Raw genomic sequence first — 24,306 nt, 5'->3', positions numbered from 1 at the left:
TGTTTATGCATGTGTGTGTTTGTGTATGTGTGCACCCAGAGACGCTTGGGTGATATACAACAGAGTGGGTCTACAGCAGTAAAATATGTGCACTTCCTCATCCATGCAGCTCACATGGGCCGTGCAATCATTGTGAGTGTTTTGCCATATTTTCATATTTCAACTTGCACTCACCCATGCTCTGATGTACAGTTCAGCTGACCCGTAAGTAGTGCTAGGGAGCATATGCTCATATTCTCTCTTTCTAACTCACTCACACACACACATACTGTATATACATACATACATACACATACAGTACCTTAGCAGCATGTCTGTGCCAGCGCAGATGCTCTGTGAAGCTGTCAAAGCTGACATAGTAGGTTTGACTCTGAGGCCCCGCCGAGCTGAAGGCCAAACAGTGATTGTGCTTCTTTACCTCCTCCACCTACAGCACAACACACACACAATGTTATTAAGTCCATGATGCACACCCAAAAACTGACATAACCTCTCAGAATCAGTGATGAATATCAGTGATTACCCCGTGCCTCTAAAGTCAGACAATACACTCAATCCTGTTAAAACATGGACATTATGAGTATGGTCTCTTATTTTAAATGCCTTCTGTTTACCGATATTACAGTGTTACTATTTTTAAGATTAAGATGTTGCCAAATTCAGTCAACCAGAAGCACACTCAAGTATATATAAGGCATGCATGCTCATCTAACAAACACATGTGCGTGACATAAGCAAGAACAAATGTGTGCACATAGAGTTATGAAATTTCTTCTTAAACACGCACACAGACTCCCACACACATAAACGCATACACAGACTTTGTGTGGATGAATGGCTGACTAGTCATGGTGTTGGAACAGAATACTTGTGTGCATTTACAGCTAGTACAGTAAACACAAGCACAAACATACACAGGCGCTGTATGGTTGAATGGCTGACTAGAGGTCGTGTTTTGTGTATGAACTTTTGAAAAGTGGGTGTGGTGGGATATGGAGTGTCTATTGTGTCAGGCAGACAGATAGAAAGGCCTTTTCAGGAGAGCCCTTATTCAATGGCCTTGCGGATACACAGAGTCATAAAGCAATAAACGGATAAAAGTCATTACCAGAGGCTCACTCCTTAACTCCCTGCTGGAATGAAGAAATTCCAAAGCCAGAGAAAATGTATTTTTGAGGAGTCAGTTTAAAACAGAAAGCGATAAGGCTCTAAATGGCAGACGAGTGAATATGGGGATCCATTAAGCTATACATTATATCATGTTGTGACTCCAGATAAGAAGTGTAAAATCAAAGACATCCGTGCAGAATTCTGAACATATTATGCCTTTGGGAAACCGGGCTAGCAACCGTATCCATTTCATTTTGGGCTGAAATTGAACAAGCATGAACTATTGTTGAAGTCACACTGAAGGACAGACAGTTGTTGAAGGTGCAATGTCATCAGGGACAAGCTGAAGTCACTGTGCAGGAAAGTTAGCAATGGGTGTGACATTATCGGGTCACTGGTGATATCAACCTGTGGGTTTATGATCCAATGCGGAAGGTACATCACCATAAAAGACATGGGAATGTCATGAAAAAAAGGAGTGATGTCCCTGTTGCACTGTTGTGGTGTAACGACCGCCCCGTACCTTTCCTCCAATAAGCGGCAGGATGTGCATCTTCCCCGTCTGGCTCTCCTTGACGGAGGACACGATGAGGCAGGTGCCGCACAGGATGACCTGCCGCCTGGTCCAGCGGTTGACCGGCAACTGCAGCTTCCCTTTCCGAACGTTATAGGTCCCCGATAGCTGGACTCGCTCTGAGCTCTCGATGCTATGGGGCTTCCCTGGAACAAAGAACGGAGAAGGGAGGTTTTGTGTAGTTAGCATCATAGCTTCACCTCAAACATTGGGCACTGTCTCTAGAGACACATTAGCATAACACTAATGGATAAAAGCAATCTAATGTGTATGTAGTGTAATCTGTAGCTACTCATTTTAAAGATGGATACACAGTGCCACACACTGTGCATATAAAGCCAATATGGAGAGCCTGATCTCTGTGGCTAACCGCTTAACACTCAGCGTGGAGCCAAAAAATGAGAAATAGACGTACTCTGGTTAGCAGGAGAGCTCTCGCCACAGCACCATCACAATGCTGGGTTAGCATGAGATCGAAATACATTCAGCAGCAAGCATTGTCAGCCTTGGATGTCCTACTTTGCACATGGCATTGAATAGCTCGAGATTAGCATTCAATGCAGCTCTACATTAATGGTCTCAAATTCAATACCAGGTGCACCTCTCCTAAATTATGCTTTTACAATTTTTGAACTGCCTTTGCTCACTTTTATCCGTCTGTCTGTGTGCCTCTCTTCCATGCCCTATTCTCTCTCTTCACCATCAGCCTGCCAAACCTGACAGTCAGCCCCGCTTATCAGGCGTTCTGTCAGCCAGCCTGTCTTATCGTTCTGTCTAAACATCCACCTGTTTTCTGTCTACCTCCACCTCCGCAAAACCTCCCCAAGTTGGCATGCTCTGTCCTCCCCCTGTCTTTTCTCTTCCGTCTGTCTGTCTGTCTGTCTGCCTTTCTGTTTTGCCATTCTATCTATAGTTTCATGTTCTGCTCACAGCATGTCTAACCACACTGTCTTCCCATTTGGCCAAAAGATTCATGGCTTGGTTCACGAAGTTTTCCTTTCCAAGTGACAGATGGCCTTAGAAAATGTCTCACATACTGTGGCCTGCTGTAAACTAGCTACATGCCTCTTGCACTGTCTCTTTCACACATATTTCACTTCACTCCAAACACACAGAGTGGAGTGGAGGGGGGTGGAGGTGCGTGAAAGAGAACGAGTCAGTGGGGTAAGTAAGTGCTAGCTTGCACATACTCTTACAGCTTTGAATAATTCAGCTCAGGTCTTTTACATGCCGACTGTAAGACTAACTCAGGAGACTACTGTACCTCGTGCACACAGCCAATATGCTCAGCATGGATTAACATCATTCTGACCAGAATTCTGCACATTTAATCTGAGGTGTCTCAACCAACACTATGAGGTCATCTGAGGTCTTGAACGTGAGCTGTCAATGCAAATTTCTCTGTTCTGTTAATGTTCGTGGCCAGAGTGTTCATAGTGGAGAGTGGAGGAAACACACACCTGTATTGGTGAGATTCCTATAAAAAGGTGTCATCTCCTGTAATTCTAAAGGAGTACTTCACTTACTAATATGACCTTGTGGCAAGCTTATGTTGGTAAGACTAAATGTGATCTTAAAACCTGTATAGCTGAGCAGCGGAGCACCATTAGGTGCAAAAATAGCAGCAACGTAAGCAGTTGCTGCTCACTTTGTAGAGGCCATTTGACCATTGGCCCATTTCCTTCTTATACTACATAGGGATAGAAAAAATCTCTTTATCCAGGAGAGGGAAGGACCTTGATAATCTACTGCTGAGACAAGAGGCAGTCTGGATCTACACAATTCAGTCTTAGACTTTGATCTCAGCTTTCTCTTAATATTCTGGGTGATGTTTATGAATGCAATTATTTTTGATACTGTGTTTTTAACTACTGGAATTTTTATTCTCTTGTTTATGATTAAATATGATGTATTTTGATATTGATCTTTGCATAGACTTATGGTATGGTTATGATGATCTTCTCTACTGACCTGTGGTCAGCCTGTGCTCTCAACCCAGGTAGCCTAATTGACTAAGTGAGCTCAATCAACCTCACCTGTGTAGTTGAACCTGCTGACAGGTACTAGGAAGTTTGAATCCTGCCAGACATAACCCTCATGAAGGCAGCATGGGCTGCTGAAACGTTGGTTTAAAAGATTTTTTGATGTCTAAATCAATCTATGAATCGGAGTTATGAGTGTGCGGAAACATTTTCTTTGTCATTGTTTTTATATCCACATATGTGCACGGTTGAATTCACCTTGTCCAAGAGGCACAGTTTTATCCAAACTACGGCAATCAGCATTTTTTAATTGATGCAATCACAGAGCAATGACCTTTCCTCTGTGTTATGGGATAGTCTTGTTTTCACAGCCCAATCAATAGCCTAGTCTGCAAAAGGATATTTGACTAAATACTGCGTAGCATACTACAGATGTTAAATGCGGAGTGTTGGCCAGAACTCATGTTTGACTACAAGGGTGAGCTGTCCCAGCACAGTCAAACAGCGAATATCATACATAACTAGAAGGCACTTGGAGCGGAAACCTCTGCCAACGCTGAACAATTCTCAAACTCAGCTTCCGTTATGTTTGTTTATCGCTTGTCTTCCAGGTTGATTGTCAGAGAAATTAGCGTGTGAATGCAATGTTGTTAGCATCCACTTAGAAGTCCTGGATGCCGGACCTTCCCAACAGCACATTAATGCAGCGTAATAGTTATGTCTAAAAAACACACATCTAACGGCAGATATCCCAGATCTGGATCACCACTGAAATCTAATCAACTTATCCTTGAGCCAAGGGCTATCTGTCCACCAAATTTCATCCAAATTAATTTATTACTTTTTGAGATATCACGCCAACAGGCAGGGGTGAAAACACAACCTCCTTCCAACATGGTTGGCGGAGGTAACCAGCAGGAGCATATTGTCATGATTGAGCTTAGGAGGGGGTATGTGTTGCATTAGACAAATTATTCACAAGCTTTTAGCCTCAATATGTCACATGGGCATATTCTTACTATTTTTAGGCCTTTGTTGGAACATGCACTCTCCCACACAAGCATATGCACAAACACACGCACCCTACTCCTCCTCCTTCTCTTCCTCTCACTGACATACACACAAACACACACACACGCACACGTACACACACGTACACTAATTCACACACGCTTGCTCGCTGACACAGTGACAGTGATTAACTGTCTCCATATGTGCATCCATCTAATTGTCCCCCTCAATGTTGATGGACCAAAACAGCAGCAGACTTTTTAAAAGGAGAACAATACAGGCAGCTTGAGTGGGCTGTTTCTGCGACGACAGAGGTCTGAATTAAAAGCGGCTGCTGTATGGGTGTTGGATCAGGAATTTACAACCATCTCACATGGACATGGAATGACTGGATGCAGCAAACCATTCAGACTGGCCATGGGAATGCTCAGTGGAGGAAACGGGGAGATGGGTGGGACTCCCACGTGAGCATCCTGTTTACAGGGGCGGGCTAGAAACAAGCAGGACCTCTTGGTAACCCTACAGTAGGGGGAGGAAGTTATAGCCTAATAGACTTTGGTCTTCACACACCCATCTAACTTACTATATTCCAACTGTATTCCACCTACATCAGAAATATTTTGAGCAGCGATGGTTTTCAGTCACGGTGGCCAACCCATAACCTACTGGCGGTGCATAAGATCTGCATTTTAAAAATAACAGAAAGGCCTTGCAAGGTGGGTGTGTTGATGTGAAGAATCCTTAGTCAATTCCTAGACCTATGTACTGTAGGAGTAGGAGTACTATGAAGTGTGTGTTGCTTACTGAGGATGGCTTCCTTCCCTTTCCCCGAGCTCAGGAAAAGACCATTTCCCCTCCATACTCAGCTCCAATACCCATGTGTACGCATTCCCTCACACACACACCCACACACACATGTGCACATAAGCAGACAAGTTTTCTAAACTCAGGTTCAATGGTGAAGACTATTCCTGCAGAGACTTAAACATACTGCAAAATAGCCATAAACCCTAATGCCATAAACAGAGCAAGGCTTCACCTGCACCGGCAAATCATTTGAATTTATATACCCATAATGCCACCACAAGCCACTCCTTTTTCTACTGATAAACCATGATCATTTGCATTGGAAGGTGAGGATGTCTGCTCCAAAGAGCATACCTACATTTTGACGGATCACAGAGAATTTGCCAGATGCATAGCATCAGTAGGAAACTGATGCTATGCATTCTCAGTTCAATTTAAGACATTGTGTGTGTGAAACATTATAATTCCAGAATGTATGTGGCTGGAAACCTGCTATTGATAGTGTGAAAGTACAAGAATACAGATATGTATATATATGCATATTTATGGTGTATTTTTATAGGGACAGATACAACCACATGCATATGGGAAACAACTGCTGGTGGCTTTATATCAGTATTTTTAGCGAGTGCTCCACTACTAGACCTTGGAGCAGACTAGTCCTCACATACATGGGGATTAGGTGCCCTTGCTCAGAGGCACTTCAGCAGCATTTGGGCACTGTCAGTACCAAGATCAAACCAGCAGACTACATAGCAGTCTCCCTGAACTGACTTCCTGCCCATGCTATCCATTCTGACAATGCTATGCTAGCACGTATAAGCCTCCGGATCAGTACCCAAGGCCAACTTCTCTTCATCCGTCTCCCCTTTAGCAGATCTAAGCCTCTTTATTCTGGTTCTTTTCAGTGATAACAAGGCCACTTCCCTCGTTAATCAGCCTGCCCTGTTAAACGCAACCTGACATCAGTGCACCTCCACTACAGGACTGGGCATGCCGTACCTTAGGGCACTGCTGACCCACATAAGTCACAGCAGAGCCCGAGCACGCATAAACACATGCGCAGATACACACTCAAACACACACTCACTTATCCCCGGTGGGAAGCTCCTTACGTATATCAGTTAATGTTTCAGTTCTGTAGACGGTGGCAGATGTGATGTACCGGATGGCTTCTTCCCAGCTTATAACAGGCTCCTATATCAGCTTTTTTATGCTTCTTTTTTTTAGATTTATCTCCTCTGAAGCATCTTATTAAAGCTTAAAGCTCTCACTGCAAAGGAAGCATCTATAATAACTTGACACAAGGCACCCCAATGAATTATCAAACTAATCACCATATAATCTGTACCATGTTAGAGGCATTAACAGATAAAGAGAAAATTAGAGCTGAGGAAAGTCAATGGAGAAAGGACATGGAAATAGATGTGAGCGGGAAAGAGAGAGCAAGGCCAGCTGTTACTCTGGGACACAAATAGCTCCACTGTCCTTCTGTTAAAAGACGCACACACACACACGCACACAATGTCAAAATGCATCTACCTAAAGGTGTGTGTTTGCATGCAAGTGCGAGCCCGGTGTGTGTGTGTGTGTGTGTGTGTGTGTGTGTGTGTGTGTGTACGGGGAGAGGAGATTGGCCATTACGCTTCCCACATCTCATTGACTGTGCCTCTTTGCCCAAATCACTCTAGTTCCTTATTTGTCTCTTTCTCATTCTGTCTGGATGACATGAGATGATTACTCAGATATAAAGTGACAAGGCATGCTAAGCCAACTGCCTGCTCAGGCAGCAGTTGAAGAGCCTTGGTGGAGGTGGCAAGGGCCATCGCGGGTAACAGGCTGCCAGCGGCAGTCAACTAAGCACTCCACAACTGAGGACACTTTACCTCTCTACACCTTTCAGAACAATCCACATGTTTATGTACGCAAGTGTGAACTACGAAGGAAAAATACGCTGCAGAGATTTTCAGGAAGGTCTCAAGGCCGTTTAAAGCCCACAAATCCACACTTTCACAGTTTTTGAAAGGAGTAATCCTTAATTAGTAGCTTCTTAATCCTTCAAACATCCTCTTTAAAAGTTCCCAGATGTTTTCACACAAACGGGTCCGCAGAGAAGCTTTAGAAGGGGTTGCCTCCCCAGCCAGCCTCTGGGACTGAGGAGGTGTTGATGTGTGAAATGTGCCAAGCTGTTGAGCTTTGCGTAAAAGTGATAAGAGTATGAGGTATGTGTTTGCATGGGAAATAAGTGAGATATTCATGCATTATCGCCATATGACATTGCATTTACACATGTGCCTATATTCATGTCCGTGTGTTGTGGTTTTTTATTCAACTTGGAATCATACTGAACATAAATATATGGTTCACCATATTGTCTTCACCTGTTAGAAGCCAAAATGGAGCAATCTAGTGAGTTTAAGTTTTAATATTTTGACAGTTGTGGAAACTACTGTGGTACTTGAATATTTTTGATTTCATTACAGTTAATTTTAGAGGCAGTGATAGTTTTAGTTTAGTTTCATTTTCCCCCATTCACTCCAGTTTATGTTTTACTAACCTTGACCCAATTGCAGTGAGTCTATGAGAACTATTTTAATGCCAAGTCACCTCAGTGCAACACGGAAACACTGCAGCTGTCAAGGGTGAAATCATGATCAACAAATGACACTATGTACACTCTGCATGGAACGCTCGGACAGCACAACCAGCTGTTGATCAGCTGACTACAATGATACTGTTGCAAATGGATAGGCTGAGGGTTTATTCAACTGTTCATGTTTAAATATCCCTTTAATTAATAAAACAAATATTATTAAATTGCTATTAGGGTTGGGCGGTATCCAATTTTTGACATCGTTAAACCTTCCCCAAATTTTCCCGCGGTATACGGTATTACCGTCTGATTAAATATCACATTGTAGGGCTTGGAGGGAGCTGCCAGTTCCAAATGATGAATTTATGTAGTTGCTGCTATACCGTTTCCCGCCACAAGGTGGCTGCAGTGCACTTCAACTGTGATTTTCACACGACGACAAAAATGTGATACATGTTCCAGTTTTATTCTCTGAACATCAGAAACGGAATAGCAAACGTTACATATTTACAACATATTTACAGTGGATGGTCCTGCTTGAGCAGCAGCGGGGGGCTTTGAACTGGACGAGATGTTCATCCTCGCAGCGGAAGCGGGTGATTGATTCTGAGATGGGCACGTAAAACGAGAGAAGGACCGATTCGGGGCTATTTAGCCGGACTAGGTAGCTGGCTTAGCTTGCTAGCTCTATGCTAACGTCCGCCTAGCTTGCTAGTTCGCCTGGCTAGCTAACGTCAATATGGCTAGCCTAGTTCGCACCGTCCTTGCAGGCGGGGGGTTGATCTTCGAAGAATGGTCGAATAGGTCCCAGTGAATATCGAATAACGTTAGTATTTTTGCTTGAAATGCCCATCCCTAGTCGGAACCCGAAATGCTGCATTTGCAGTTGCATTCTTTTTAGGGACCAACTCGCTTGCGCTCGCCATCTTTTTTTTCTAATTCTCCCTTCTGAGGAGAAGCTGTCACATGACGCGCGATTATGATCGCTTCTAACTAGTTAGTCTTTTTTGACAGGTTATTTATTTGACAAATTACATTGTTTACAAAAATTTCTGTCATCACTTTCATAGCATCTTCAACCACACAGACAGTGGTGCTGGATAAACACTCTTAAGGCGTTTATTATATATATGCGCACATTGGGCAGCAGAATTTTTTTCATGACGGTAATGAAACGGACACCGGTGCTATTTTCAAATACCCCGGGATACCGTATTACCGTATTACCGCCCAACCCTAATTGCTATGTAGATGGGTCATGCCACATTTGTGAATGCATGTGATTTTGAAAAGAGAGGGAGGGAAGGAATGGGGTTACATTAGATACAGAATTTTAATTATTTGTAAATTTGAATATATTCAAAAAAAATTCCACTGTAAATTCAGGGAAAGGTGACAGCCCATGTGTGTGTGTGAGAGTGTGTACATGTGCATTTATTATTTTGTTCTTGAGAGAGTGCTGAGGAGTGCTCCCAATCCCTCTAGGCAAAGCTGAGTGACATTTTGCTTTGTGCTCCTGTCTATTGTCAGACAAACAACATCGCACATCCTTCAGCTTCAACCGCTCAGCCGAGCCAACGTTTTCTCTTCTCTTCCCTCTCCTGCTCTGCACTGCTCTGCTCCGAGCTGCTAATGTAGCATGGGAAGCGGGGACAGGGACAAGGGCTGAGGGAAAATATGTTGCCATGGCACAGGTGACCATGAAATGTCCCTCCAGTCCCACAGAGGGAATGGAGTGGATAATTAATATTTTGATGGATGCCCTGAAATTCTAATAGCTCATCTCTCTTTAGCTTGTCACCAAGAAGGACACAATCAGAGACAGAGACAGAAACACACACACACACACAGACACACACACACACACACACAAAACCAATTCCTCTCTGCAAAGTTGGATGAAACATTCTGAATCCAAATGAGGTCACAGCCTGCAATATCTTCCCCATCAAACCATTACCCTTTGCCCCTGGAGAGAAGGCGACAGAACAGCCTTCTGCTATTAAAGGCATTGTACAACTTCAGATATCAGGTCAATGCAGTTCCGTCCACTGCCAGCAGGGGCAGCATGGGGATGTGCAACGGCAACGAGACGACCTGAGGGAGGAGCTGGAGAGTATTCTGTAATGCTGAATTATCTTTCTCTCACTCAGTTGCGCTTCAGTAACTTTATATTCTAGCATGAGTTAACGCACAGCAGCGGAGACTCAATGCAACTCCCTTACATATAGGCCTAAACGCACACGCATTCAATATGCACACACAAATCCCTCCCCCTCGCCTTCCCACGTGAGGTCATGTCAGCCTAATGTGAATCCATGTTGATGGGCTGCAGCGGGCGCAGATGCAGTGGATGTCTCAACACCATAATCACAACTCACACACTCGAGAGAGAGAGAATGAGGAAGTAGTGTGAGAAAGGCACCAGAAGTGATTTATAAATCAAGTTGTGCGGCTTTTTGTTTTTTTAATAAATGCCTTGTGTGCACCTGAGAGAAAGAAATAACAGCATTTTTGGAGGATTTGTCAACAGGACTGTCCTTCACACGGCACTACTACACTAAATTTTTTATCATGCAATACAATCAATAACCACTAAAAATAGGCTCACCGGAGATGCAGAGGACAGAGGGGTGAATTGCGTACGAATGCTTAGCATCGCAGGTGTTAGTGGCGGTGTGTGTAAGACAGGATTTTCCCCAGTGATTCCCTCTGTCAGTGGAGGGGTGGGATGTTGACGTAGATAGATGTGTGCTCCCCCTCTCCTCTCCTCTCCTCTCCTCTGCCTAGGCCGACTCCCACTGCCTGCTGTTATGTAATGAGTGTGTGTTACGAAACCTTACATTGGAAACACGAGCCCTTTGATCAGCGAGCTCAGAGCCAGGGAGATCGCACGCACACACACACACACACACACACACACACACACAGACACACACACACACACACAGAGTTCTGGGCATTGTTTTCAGCCCTTGTTTGTGTGTGTGCAAATGCAAATGTTGTCACTGTAGTGTACCAAGTGTCTGTGTGTTTGTTCATGCATACAATATGCGCTCACGTGTGTGTGTGTGTGTGTGTTTGTGAGTGTACTACAAATTAATTGAATGCGTGAATGTAAATCTGGGTGGAATTGCAAGGCTGTGAAAGTGTGCAGAGCCCCCATATGAATTATTTAGAATGTTTGTGGGTGAGCGGTGTGTAAAAAAAATATAAATAAATAAAACAAAAAAAAAATAATGAGGGTCCATGTTTGCGTGTTGCGGTGCAAGGCGCTGAGCTGGAGTGGAGAGGGAAATACAAGAGGAGATGGAGAGAAAGAGAGATGTATAGGATGGAAGAGTAGAACATAGATAGATAGATAGATAGATAGATAGATAGATAGATAGATAGATAGATGACAGACAGACAGGTAGGTCGACAGACAGAAGAGGTGCTGGCTACAGGCATATCCTTTCGCCTCTGGCTCAGACACTCATGAGAGGAGAGTGCTGTAAGGCGATGTGAGCCAAAGTCAGTCAGCTATAAGCCTCGGCATTAAGAGTGGCACAGACTAGAAAAATCGCTCCTTCTCACCCAGACGTTGCTCCCTCTTAGGGCTCACTAAATTAAGTGTCGCGCATGGATAGGCACGGAAACGTAAAGGAGCACACGCAGCCCTATGTTGGCAGATTCATCTAGACAAAAGCAAAGGGGTTTCTTCATCAGTGGAGATGCCACGAGACAAGCTATAGGGTCTGTTTACTGAGGTAGAGCAGCCAAGCGGGCTTTCTGACAAGAGCTTGCATCACCTTGCGTTGGGCTAATTTCAAATGATGATAATGCCTCACAGTTTTCTCTTTCTTCACTGTAAATGGGCTAAAAAAGGCTTTGATGTCGATCGGCTGGTTGGATTTGTACCTCCTGTGAATGCCAAATAACTGGCCAGTAAAAGGCCAGGTTTATTTTTTGTCGAATCTATAACCCCGTGGAAGTAGATGGATGTAGATTCAGTTAAAATGCATAATATGCCTGTTCATCTGTATGCATGAGGTTGGCTATGCCGTGTTGGAAGATAATGAATTACCAGCCGGCCGCGAATGCATGAGAGGTAAATGGAGGCTGCGCTTTCACACACAAAGTAAAGCAAGCCTGCACACGTGTGCACTGAGCTACTGTTGTGTGATAGTAAACTGGCAGCAAAGCCAGTTATGTAATGTGTCTCTACCTTGCTTGCTGACACACACACACACACACACACACACACACACATACACACAGGTCAAGGCTATGATCCTCAAGGTTTCAAGTGTGTGTGTGTGTGCATATTTTAGATGAATGAATGCTTCAGAGGACAGGGAATGTCTCCACTGAACTGAGGTTTCTTCAGTTTTCCTCCTTCTCTTCCACCATTGCTATATTTGTCTTCCTCTACAGCACCCACTCCCTATATAACTTGAGACTTCACTATCTCTAGCTGTCATCCGTCCTATGTCACATCCTCTCCAGCTTCCTCGGTCTTGCCACTCATCTTTCTGGCCAGATTTAAACTATAGCTAAGAGTGGTGTTCTGTGTCGGTCCTTGCAGGAAGTCAGCATTTCCAGCCCGGCCTATCTACTACCCGACCTCCCTCTCTTCCAGCCCTCTTTTGGACAGCAGAGTGGCCTAGCGGTTAGAAAGACTGTGCTTCAACTGGAGGACCTGGTTTCAAACCCCTATTGGTAAGAGTCCGCCCTGCTGAAGTGAATCCCTGCTAGCTCCAGAGGTGCTGTTCTGTGGCTGACCTTGCTCTCTGACCTCCCTGTGAGACCTTCCCAACAGGGATCAATAAAGTAATACATTATTATCAGTGTCCTGTCCTGTCCAGCCCTCCTCAGCCTCTCCAGCCCAGCGTGCACAGCTTCCTGTCCAGCCCCAGGCCGGCACGCCCGGCCCCGCCCACCGCCCTCCACACGCCAGGCCCTGCAGTGTGTCCTCAGCACAGCCTGTGCCATCATGCTCAAGGATACAGTGTTGACAGCCACGGGTCACTGCAGCCCAGGCAGAGGGTAGCACACACTCATGAATGATGCAGCACGCCCCTTTAGTCTTACAGCTCTCTCGCTAACACATGGAGACACATAATCAGGCTTGCACACACACAAACACATAACAAACACATACAAACACACAATGACACAAAAACAGTATATAGCAAACCACAAAAAGCAGCCAAACACTATATGGTAACATACTGATAAATTCTCTGCCTATTATATATATATATATCTATAGGCAGAGAATTTATGTTTATCTCACAATACGATACGATTTGATACACGATATGGGGTTCGCGATCCAATACAACCACAATGTAATAAATAAATTCAATGACAACAAAGCCTGACTGTGCAGAATTAGCCTATTATTTCTGAGTCACAAATCTTTCTAGCAATGGCATTGGCTTGCTAAAATGTAAACAACAATTTAAAAATGTCATTACAAAGTGCAAATAATCGAATTTCATTTTTCTGCCCCACGATACGTATTGTCACATTTTTGAATCGCGATGTATTGCATTTTGATATATCGTCCCATCCCCAATATATATACAAGTATATAATATCCAACAAGGAGCTTTCACACTGGCCATGGAATGTGGCATACACCCTCACTATGAGCGTCACTTCTACCGTATGCATGTCTAGAACAAGGCTTCATCAATACACCATGCCATATGGACTCATTAGCATCTTAATGCTTGCACCAGGGAATATCATCTATGGATAGAATAGAACATATGGAGCATGAATGGGAAACATTGACCACAAACACAACTCATACATAACTGCCATATTTCATGGATCATGGCAACTCCTGCTGGAATAGTTTTAATGTTGCTGGAGCGAGAACATGAACTTTTCGGTGAAGATGAGATGGTCAAAGTGACAGGGTTGCAAGTTCGCTCAGACTGGAGAGATGAGAAAAAGACTTATTATACTGTTGTACCTTTTTAAGGGTTTACCCAAATCATGTAAAAAAGTTTCTCGAGCACACAGGGGATACATCTCATCTCAATTGTTCAGGACACCGGCTTCTCGACGGCAGTGTCACTGTGTCACTTTAGCCTCCGCATTCTGTCACTCAGCAGTTGTTAATGGCCTGTGTCCAGCAGCAGCCTGTCTCTACAGCGCTATATAGAGCCTAGATAAAGCACGGTGCCGTAGACTGTATGGGGAGAGCGTGTGAGACAGGGAGAGAGCGAGAGAGATGGACGTGAGGTATTGTTGTGTTAAGCACCAGTACATTAACCCCCCTCCCAGACACAGAGGTTTAGGTTTACTCCACTAGCATTCAACCCCCCTGGGAAGTGCACTAGGGGAGGGTGAAATGCGAGAGCCAGGGATGAAGGGAGAGTAGTGATGAAGAAGCGGGATGACAACACCTCTCTCTGATCGCGAGGCTAAAGTGGCAAGATGAGGCCGCTAATTGGTAAGGCACCAAAGGTTCTGACGCTGCGCAAAAGGTTAGAGCTGATGGTGTGTGGTATGCGCGTCTGTGTGTGTTTATGTGTATGTCGGTGATTAATTACCTTGCAGCGGCTCCCGCCTGTTTGTCGCCCTGGGTTTCCCTGTTCATTTGTACCACTGCATTAATAATGCCTGTCGCTGATAGAAATGGAGCTGGGACATTTTACATTCAGAGCTTGCCAGTCTCTGTCCCTCGTTCTTTGTCACTCTCTTTGTCTTTCTCACAAGATCACACGTATACTCAGTCAATATTGCCTTTTTCTAAATGTGCTTTCTTAAGTGTCTCCCTCTCAGTACCGTTATCTTGAATTCGCTGTTAACAGATCTGACACTCAAGCCAAACAGCCAAGCTGTCCATAATCAGTCCTTCAAAGAGTAACTCCAGGTCAGTGTACCTTTAGGACGTAATGCTGACATAATAAGGACAATGAACTTCACTCTTACAACATCCCAGCATCTACAGTTGAATACAATGTGTCACACACACACACACACACAAGCCCATCACAGTCCCCCTCGCTGAACTGTAGTCACATTATTTTGCCGCTGCAGCGCCTCCCAGCCCCTTTGTCTGTCTCTTCATATAATGTGATGAGGGTTGTGTGCATGTGTGTGTACGTCAGTCACTCAGTCAGTGTCTGTCTAAATCAGTGACTGAGGGCATAATAAGTGAGCAGCAGCAGCAGGGTCAGATGTCTAAAGGTCAAAGGTGAGGACAGTGTGATGTTATGTGTCAGTCTGGGGCTTCTGTTAAGTCTAAGGTGGACAGATAAGAGTTATCTGGACAGAGGGCCGACACCCAACTGTGTGTCTGGTTACCGATGACCGAGGCAAGTCTTGTTACACTGTCTTTCCTGCACTGGAATTATCTCCAGACGTGTGCGAAAAAAAAAAATCTGTGATGCTCATTGGTTTTTATCATAGTTTTACATTACATTTCATAGTTTCACATATCCAGCAATGTATGCTGAGGCTCCTTATCTGCATATATAACGGACACTCCTCGCTGATTCCCAAAGGAACACACTGACTACATACATTTGTGCATTATGAAGAGATAAAGCAGTTTGTGTTAACAGGAACGTCCCTCTGTTACTGGGTCGATGCTCAATAAAGCCTAGGTGTCAATCCAGCTACTCACTCAGCTTTCGGAAAAGGGGGAAGAGGACTGTGATAAACACAGTCAGGACAACTACACGCATATTGCAATTATGCAATTTATTTTGAGAAGATGACACAGCATTTTTTGGTTTTGGCAGTGAACAGATTTGTTTTTATGTACTGCCTGCGCACTGAGCATGAGCTACCAATCAGGGAGTACATGGATCCCCCAGTGCATACGAGCAGATCTAAGTAGGCGGCAGCAACATTTTCATAGATGCAGTACTAGAATAGATTGCAGAGCAGCAGATCTCAGCAATGGATTGCGCAGAGTGAGCAACAGACTGGGTGAGTACCAGAGTAGTATAATAGTCCAGCCTATCGTGGAGAGTGTGTGTGATTGGTGTCATGGATATTCTGCTGGGCGGACCAGAAACTGCAGCCTGCTTGACGTTCCTGTCTGAACTTGCATTGCTCATAAACAGGGACATGTAAAACTATTTAGGCTATCTGAAATCAAGTCTTACCCCTAGATCCAAGTTGAGATACTTCTGTCAGAACATGTGAGCATTTTACCACCAATATGTAGTGGTATTTTGGCAAGTGGGTCAGTTCGGTGCAGGAACATACCGGAGTTGCCTTAGAAGTGAAACAGCGAATTTTAATATCAGTTAACCCAGTGGAAAAGCAAGTTACTCTTCTAAACAAGAAGCTTATCAAACAGCAAAACATGCTGTTGCTTTCACTTTGACAGTAAAGTTGGCCCGACTAATTCCAATGTTTTCCCATTCATTCTAATGCATTATACGTGATACTAGGAATCTCTGTGTTTATATTATCTGTGTTTTATGAGAATTAAATAATTGGCACCATTAATTGTAAAAATATTTGCTGCTGATCCAAAGTGAAAGGCAGTCAAGCCGGTTTCAGTTCCCAGTTGCCCTGGCTTAAGCCACAGACACACAGAGAGGTATCTTTGTTGTTGTTTGTATTTAACCTCTAATGACATTCATTATCAGATGCTATGGAGGACTACTATGGCTTTGCGAAATCAGGCAATGAGCCGGGGGATGTTGCAGTCATCAAGTTGTTCCATGTTGTGAGGTACTTTATATTAAACAGTGCCATATTGATGTGTAGCATTCATTTGACAGAGACAAGTAAAGAGTGGAGAGCACTAAGGAGATGGTGTTGCAGAGCTGGCATGGAAAGGAAGAGTACAAGCAATAAGAAAAAGGTAAATAGTAATTTTCATTGTTTCAAGTTCAATGACTCTCCTATCCCGTGAAGGATAAGAATATGGCATGGTAGGGTAATCTAATTTAAGATCTGCTGTTAGTGGGCAGCGGTTGCCTTTGGGCAGTTGAGAAGGAAGTTGCCCGTGAAGACAACAGCTATGGAGTCAGTTGTTCTTTAAACCCACAAAAGGACAACATTTAGACGGGCCAGAGAGTAATCAGATCCCAGATCTGTGGTTAAAGCTACAATCAGTCCAGTTCAGAGCAGAGAGAAAGGAGAGAGAGAGTGAGAGGAAGAGAGAGGAAGGCTTTCACACAAGAAGAGAGAGGAGGGGCAGAGCGAGAATTAAAGGGCTGTGCTCTCTTGATGATGCACATGGACTGAAGGAGTGAATGAATGAGATTCTGATGTTGTTGCACATTCCCCTGGCCCCACGTGCTTGCTTTTTCTTTCTTCTCTTTTCACCCTTTCCTTTCTTTTGTTTTGTTTAAAATTTAACGAGGTCTGGAACAGTGGAGGGCTGAAGCGGGCATCCGGGGTGTTTTGGCTCAGCTTCATGTCACATGCAGGGGCCATGTGAACACAGTGGCACTGAGAGAGGGGGTGGGGGGGTGGGGTGGGGGTTAAGAGAACAGAGAGAAGGATAGTGAGAGAAAGAACTAAAGAGGGGAAGTCTTTAACCAGAGGGACTGGGATGCAGTGAGAGCTCGGGAAGAATTGAGTGGTAGTAGAGTGAGAGATAATAGAACAACTGTATTAATGAGAGACACCACAATAGAGACAACAAGTAGAGACAAAGAGGAAGATTGGCAGGCAAAGAATAAGAGAGCGAAAGAGAACAGAGAAATAAAATGGGAAGGGGGGGAGAGGGCGAGAGATAGACAGAGAGCGAGCTTCCTGGTGTGGCAGGTGACAGCTCCTCTTTTCCCAGGGCCTGAGTAATTATCAAAGTGCACATGCAGCTTAAAGGAAACAAGAAACAAGCAAACTACCGTGTTAATGATTGAGACTGGCTACACATGGGGGGGGCGGGGGGGGGCTGCTGGATCCTGGGCTCTCTGTCCTGGGGCAACTGTGCTGCTGTATCTGGGCCTAAAACTGGGCTTTTTGCTTGGCAGATGTAGCCCATGTAAACACTGTATCACTGTAACACTGTAACACCTTGTAACACTGACAATGCACTAATGATTTGGAATTGTTACAGTTACATTTATGAGAATGATGTACTGTGGATCCACTAACAGCCACAGTGTACCTGTGGATTAGCTATTGGTATGCAACCAAACTGTGCAAAAGCTTGTGACTGTGTCCTTCCATTTGTGTTCGAAGCCTCTCTGTAAAAAGATACATTGGCCAATGAGGAACTAGCAGCTTTGTACTACTGCATTTTTTGAAGGAGCTGAACTTTAAACTAGGTCATTTGATATCAACAACTCTGCCCCTTTCTATTAGAGCACAGTCCATAGAAACAAGCTCAGCTCCACCCAAACACACCTTATCTAGCTTTGTCCAGATTCTGCTAACAGTTTGGTAATGTTTTGAATTCCATTCATACAATGAACTTTGCGAGTGGTTATCAAGCAAAACACCTATCCATTTAGCCCTGTATTTCCACTGGGCAGGAAGACGCCTCTGTAAAAACAAAATCCCCAAATAGACAACTGCCCCACAAAGAACATCGAGCTGATCCTACCCGTCCGCAATTCCAAAACGTGTGTGTTTAGGAATTGAAATCCTAAACACAATCCGAAATGGCCTCTCCGGGGACCCAGGCTTGGTAGAACGAATCAGTTCAAGCACCAGTGGAGCGATGGCATTTAAGGACCTTGCATCTGGGATTTGACACAGTTCTGTCCTGTAGTACTCCAGCAGGCAAGCAGGCAGCATGTTCCCTAATCAGAGTTTGGGGCCGCTTTAATGCTGAGAGTTGCAGATGTTGTCGGGTATTAGGCTGTGCTGCTGGTGATCAAAGCTGGGGAGAGTGAACCCCTGCTGGCCTACTTCTAATCCCCCCTCCTGCATGTGGTGAAGGCAGGGACTGGGGCTCAGCTCAGGGACAGTCAGCCTACTCCTTGGCCCCTGTGAAGGAAGACCCTTTCACTGCCAGTACTCACACAAGCACCGCCCACTCCAGCCCTCCGAGGCTTCTCGGGAGCATTCGGCAAGGGCAGTTTGACAGACAGCTGAGAAGGCAGGCCATCCCCATAGGGCAGAAAAGCTCCTGCCCTCCCCCACCCCCTTCCCCAACTCCCCATCTCAGAACGAGCCGGCAGCAAGACAGGAGTGACATATCAGCATGACATTCTTTAGCCTAGATTCAGCTGCTTACCACAAAGCAATGTTGACTTCAATTGCATGCCCTTCTGTCTCTTTCCCCACTATCTTCCGCAAGGGGCACAAACAAACACAACTGCACACCAAAGGATGCACACTCTCACTCTTCTTTTTCAGAAAGGCTCACAAACTGACAGACAAGACAGTGAGAGAGAGGTGTAGGTGTGCTGAGGAGTTGGACTTGTAGAAATAGGTAACTGTACAGGGAAAAAAGCAATGAGCTGTTTGTGTTTTTGTTTTGTTTTTGTTTTTTTTCAAATAAAGACAATGATAAGGGTGACCAGTAATCCTTGGACGGGGATGAAGAAAAAAGAAGAAAGCTAGGGAGAGATAAAGAGATATGGAAAGATAAATGGAAACTGTCAGATGGTGTGAGGGAGGAGGAGATGAGAGGAAGGATAGCGAGAGGAGAGGGAGGGGGACCGATCATGGGAGAAATTGAGAGAGGGAGGAAGATTCGGTGAGAGAGAAGAGGAGGGAGGGAGGATGTCAGCCAAGAAGGCAATCTATATTGGACAGAAAGCAGTTCCCCTGGCTGTAACTGCTTCGAGCTGACACCACCATCCTCTCAGCGTCTCCCTTACTGGACACACACGTGCGCATCCTCAGAGATACATGCATCTAGCTCAGGACTGAGACTGTATGGCCACATTCCAGCAAAGACCACCGCTACACGTGTGGCTCGCATGTGAAGAGACATAAAGAACACAAATCCATTGCTTAATTGCCCCCTTGCTCGCTTTTATCTTGGGCATACCCATAGTACGCGCAAGCACATGCATATTGGATTTGAGCTTTGGAACGTGTGAAATCTGATTACACAATTACATAATGACTCAGCAGCAATGGGCCATTTAGGAAGACCATTAGCTGTCAGGTGATGACATGGACGTGAGGAGGGATGATGCAGCCTAGTGCCTCACTGCTGCAAACTTCTCCCAGGAGTGTTTTGCATTCATTGAGATGCAGTGATCTTGATGAACTAAGCAGATTAAAGTAACACTGACACCACAGTCAGTAATATATCCTAATTTGAATTGACAAAAGGCCCGCTAACTAAGACCCTGGGAGGGATCCTCATATTGTTACTAAGACAACCAATGAGTGACCATGCAAAAAAAAAGTGGCAAACATAGGCAAACTGTTCTCCTTTTGCCTTCGGAAATGTTTTCGTGAAGATGCAAGTGTGAGTGTGGGACCAATCTGGTGTGCTGAGCGTATGATGACAGCGATGTGGCACAGACAAGACGGAGCGAGCGGTTCTCTGCTTAATGGCTGCCACAGAGCCTGCTTCAGAAAGCTGGGAGCTTCATTAAGCCTTTAAACCCTGCAGAGTCCTTTAAGTCATCACGCCACCAGCCACTGACTCCTCAGAGAATGCCTGAGGTAAGAGTGGAAAGACACGGTCCAGAAATCAGATTCCTCAAAGCTTACAGATCAATCGAACTGGTATTATCTTCAAACATTTTCAATCTGTTGACATGAATGTGTCTACATGGAATATAGTAGATGGTCATGTAAATATCAGTGGGATTTAGGCTTCTTCCATTACTCCTGATCCACTGTCTTTGTTGTGTTTTTTCCCTACTTTATAATTTTATTTGCTTTAATCATAACCTTTCATTTGAGAAATATGGTAACAATTCGGCGATATTGAGTTTGTTATATTTTCAATTCTCCTGAAAGTCCTGGTGTGGTATATCAAGCTCTTCCATTACACGCGACCAATCACAACCTTTGAATGCGCAATGTGCACTCACGTCAGCAGAATGAAAGTTAAGATGGAGAAGCAGGCAGCTCTGGTGAAAGAAAGAGGGAAATCTCACATAGACTATCTTTGGAAAAAGGTAGCGATGAGTAAAGTGGAAAAGAATGAATCAGAGAGGAAAATCCTTCTCCTGAGTCTGCACATGAAAACGTTTTAGTTCCTAAAGGTGGTTCATTCATCATTCACCCGTCACCCGGAGATGCTTTGGTTCTAAACCAGATGACGACAAACAAGTACAGATTCTGTGCAAAGCTTGCCTTAAGGTTCTAGCTGTGCCCCAATGTAATAAAGCAGTAATTCATTATTTGAATTCTGTATAAGGATTACAATAAGAGTAAGACAGTGAGAGTGAAAACAAGATGTTTTAGCTGCTGCTACTCTAAGAAATACTGCACTGAAAAAAGTGAAAATATATGTTTTGGTGCAAAAGTGCAATAAAATAATTTGTTTCCTGAACTCAAGACAAATAATCATGATTAATAATAGTGATCACAATATTTCGCAAAATAATCAGGATTATCATTTTTGCCATAATCATGCAGCCCTATAACAATTCCAAAGCAGGCACATGTTACACATTTGTTGTGTAAAAACAGCGCCATTAGTTGAAACTTTTCATTAGATATCTGTGCTTTCATCAGTTCTGCATGAATGATTCTTCCTGCCAAGTGAACCTCGCTAGTAGCACATGCTGAAAACAACACGTTAATTACCTGGAAATTGGGTGCAACATGTTGAAACTGTTATCGACCCTGACTTTGTTTCACAGAGGCTTCATCTATAAACCTGAGTGGAGCTGAAAAGAATTACTACCTTGGTGGTTTTTCGGGCCAGTATATGCCAGTGGTCATTAATTTCAGTCATAAAGCAGTCCGAATCTAAACACCAATTTAGTTTTACAAGAAATTGCTTTTAAAAAATAAACATCTCAACTTTAATAGTGTGAGTAAAGACATCACAAAAAGCAGCGGTTATGCTGAAGTGCATCCTGGCCTGGATGAGAGTGTTTGCAAAGCCGAGTAGGCTAATGAAACTAAATAATTTAGTGTGGAGCTTTGGTTTGGTAAAGAACTCTGGGTCCTCCGCCTCTAGGGAAGCCCTGTGCCAGTGCGTGTTAGGGTTCAGTATGCCATTTCCTTTTCTTGCAAGTCTGTACTGTCTCTCTCTCTCTCTGTCACACACACACACACACACACACACACACACACACATACCCCCTCTGGGTAAGGGAACAGTGCCATCCACGCAGGGGGCAGCTGCATTAGTCGTGCTGAGGCTCTCCTGTCTCCTAGGGAAGGCTCTGGGCTCACAGCAGAAGCCCTGTCACTGTGGCCACAGAGAGACACTGGCCTATGAGCAGTGCTTTCTCCTGAATGGGCAAGTGAGTCATTGCTATGACTCAGTAAAGTCATGCAAACCTGTTAGAACCAAGCCTCTTGGGGCACTGCTGAATTATATCTCATTTAGAGCTATGGCATTTGGGGCTTTTAAGCTAGAGAATGCGCACATGATTAGATATTGTGTATGTTTGTTACTCTTCTTCCTTGTACTCAAACTCTAATAGAGTCTGTGGCAAGAACCAAGGTTTATTGCTGGCTAGGCATTATAAGAGGCTCCTGTGTGGGCAGCTCTGAAAGGATCACTCGTCAGCCTGCCAAAGAGGACAGCGGCCCTTTGATCTAGGCGGCCTGCTGTACATGTGTATGTGTGTGTGTTTGTGTGTCTAGTGGGGCAGAGTGAGTTCTCTCATCTGGCCACTGCGGAGTGTGTGCACTCCAAGCATGACCTGACCCCTTCAAACTAGTCAAACCGGCCTCTGCATTGTCCATAGGATTTGGCAAGGTGCATCATGGTAATTCTGCACAATTCTTAACAGCCTCTTCCCCATCATTCTCCTGCTTCCCTTAATCGTGTGCTGAGGGTTTTTAAAGATACAGTTTACCAGTAGCATACTTATTTAACATTATATCTAGCCCAAAAAATTGCATAACAGGCCTATTGAACTATTGAGCCATAAATAAGAGATTAGATATTGGACTTCCTGTAACAGAGACAGCTCTGCATGCACAAGCATACAAAGGCCTTTAGTGTGACTGAGGTCTACAGTAGTGGCAGCTGCGCCTGAGAGTCAGCCAGCCAGTCAGCTGAGGCTGGCCCGTCCCCTATCTCCACTATCTGGGCGGGACAACCATTCAAAGTCAGCGCAACATGTGTCAGCATGGTGTCCCCCTGTCCGCCAAACCCACAACCCCCTCCCTCCACTTCCTCCCCAGCAGACGTGCTTGACATTCTAGAGGAGCCAGCGTACATTCCTCACATGCTTCCATCGCATAAGGGGGAGGCGGAAGAGGGGGCGGGGTAAGACACAAGGGCATCAGCACTGCTTCTACTTTACAATGTTTGTGTCTGTGTGTGTGTATGAGAGTACTCTTCGATGCCCTTCTTTATGTGGGTAAAAGAGAATTAGACGTTATGTGCGGCTGTGGCCTGGGTGTTGAGGGGTGGTGGCTGAGGGGCCTGGAGAGAGCTCAGGTGACCACAGTTAAGCTGTCTCACATGGGATGTGGAGGCGTTGGCCTCAGAGGAGCATCAGGGCTTCTGTTGCCCGCCTTTAGCGGCTGCTGCTGCTGCCGCCGCTGCTGGCTGAGCTCAGCTGACTGCACAAGCTCACGTGGGACACAGGCTCGTGGAGCACGCATTCGCTTTTCCATAGACGCACACCCATCCACATGAGCCAAGTGTACATGCTCACTCAGCCTGTCATATGAAGCTATCTAAATGAACTCATTCTAGTAGCCCCTCAAGCCAGCCAGTCTTTCAACGGCACAATAGGTCATGGAGCGCATGTGACTGTGAAGGTGAATGGGACCACATGTAGCCATTTTCAGCTTTGTATTGAGTGACCTCTGGTTCAACAGCCTCTCAGGACAGGAAGTTGGGGAACATTACAGCCTCTCTCTCTGTGTACATCAGGCGTGCCAAAAATGTAATATTCACCTTCACATTGAAAGACCTTTGTCTGGCAGGAGTGTGTCCTACAGACACAGAGACACACAGTTTTACCAATCAGCCCCCCCCTTCCCATCTCACTTCCCTCAGCAGTGACAGCAATAGCAGCAGTAGAGGCAGTGGTGTGGTGAATAAAAGGGCTTCCTGAGCTTTGGAGGGGCACACTAACCCAGCTTGGCAGGCAGTTAGTTAGTGTGACAGTAGCCGTGCTGGATGCCAAGAGGACAGGCTCTGCGCAGCATCTCAATGACCAGAATTCACTGAGTCCACAGAGCTGGGGTTTATGGTC

At 44.8% G+C, this 24,306-nt stretch overlaps 1 protein-coding gene across 1 annotated transcript in view; it reads right to left on the bottom strand.

The window, feature by feature from the left end:
- phlpp1 (PH domain and leucine rich repeat protein phosphatase 1) overlaps nt 1-24,306 on the bottom strand; it is a 42,791-nt gene that overhangs the window by 15,779 nt on the left and 2,706 nt on the right. Inside the window, exons 2-3 of the mRNA XM_071527535.1 lie at nt 1,634-1,830; nt 302-427 (exon numbers count right to left, since the gene is read on the bottom strand). Of these exons, the coding sequence (XP_071383636.1) occupies nt 302-427; nt 1,634-1,830 (323 nt within the window). The remainder of the gene's footprint in view (nt 1-301; nt 428-1,633; nt 1,831-24,306) is intronic.

This window comes from Centroberyx affinis, unplaced genomic scaffold, assembly GCF_046629955.1.
Source record: "Centroberyx affinis isolate AG114_WGS23_722 - 3 ecotype Tasmania unplaced genomic scaffold, CSIRO-AGI_Caff_v1 ptg001544l_1, whole genome shotgun sequence".
In the NCBI taxonomy this organism is placed as follows: Eukaryota; Metazoa; Chordata; class Actinopteri; order Beryciformes; family Berycidae; genus Centroberyx; species Centroberyx affinis.
This window is presented reverse-complemented; position numbering and strand designations above follow the sequence as displayed.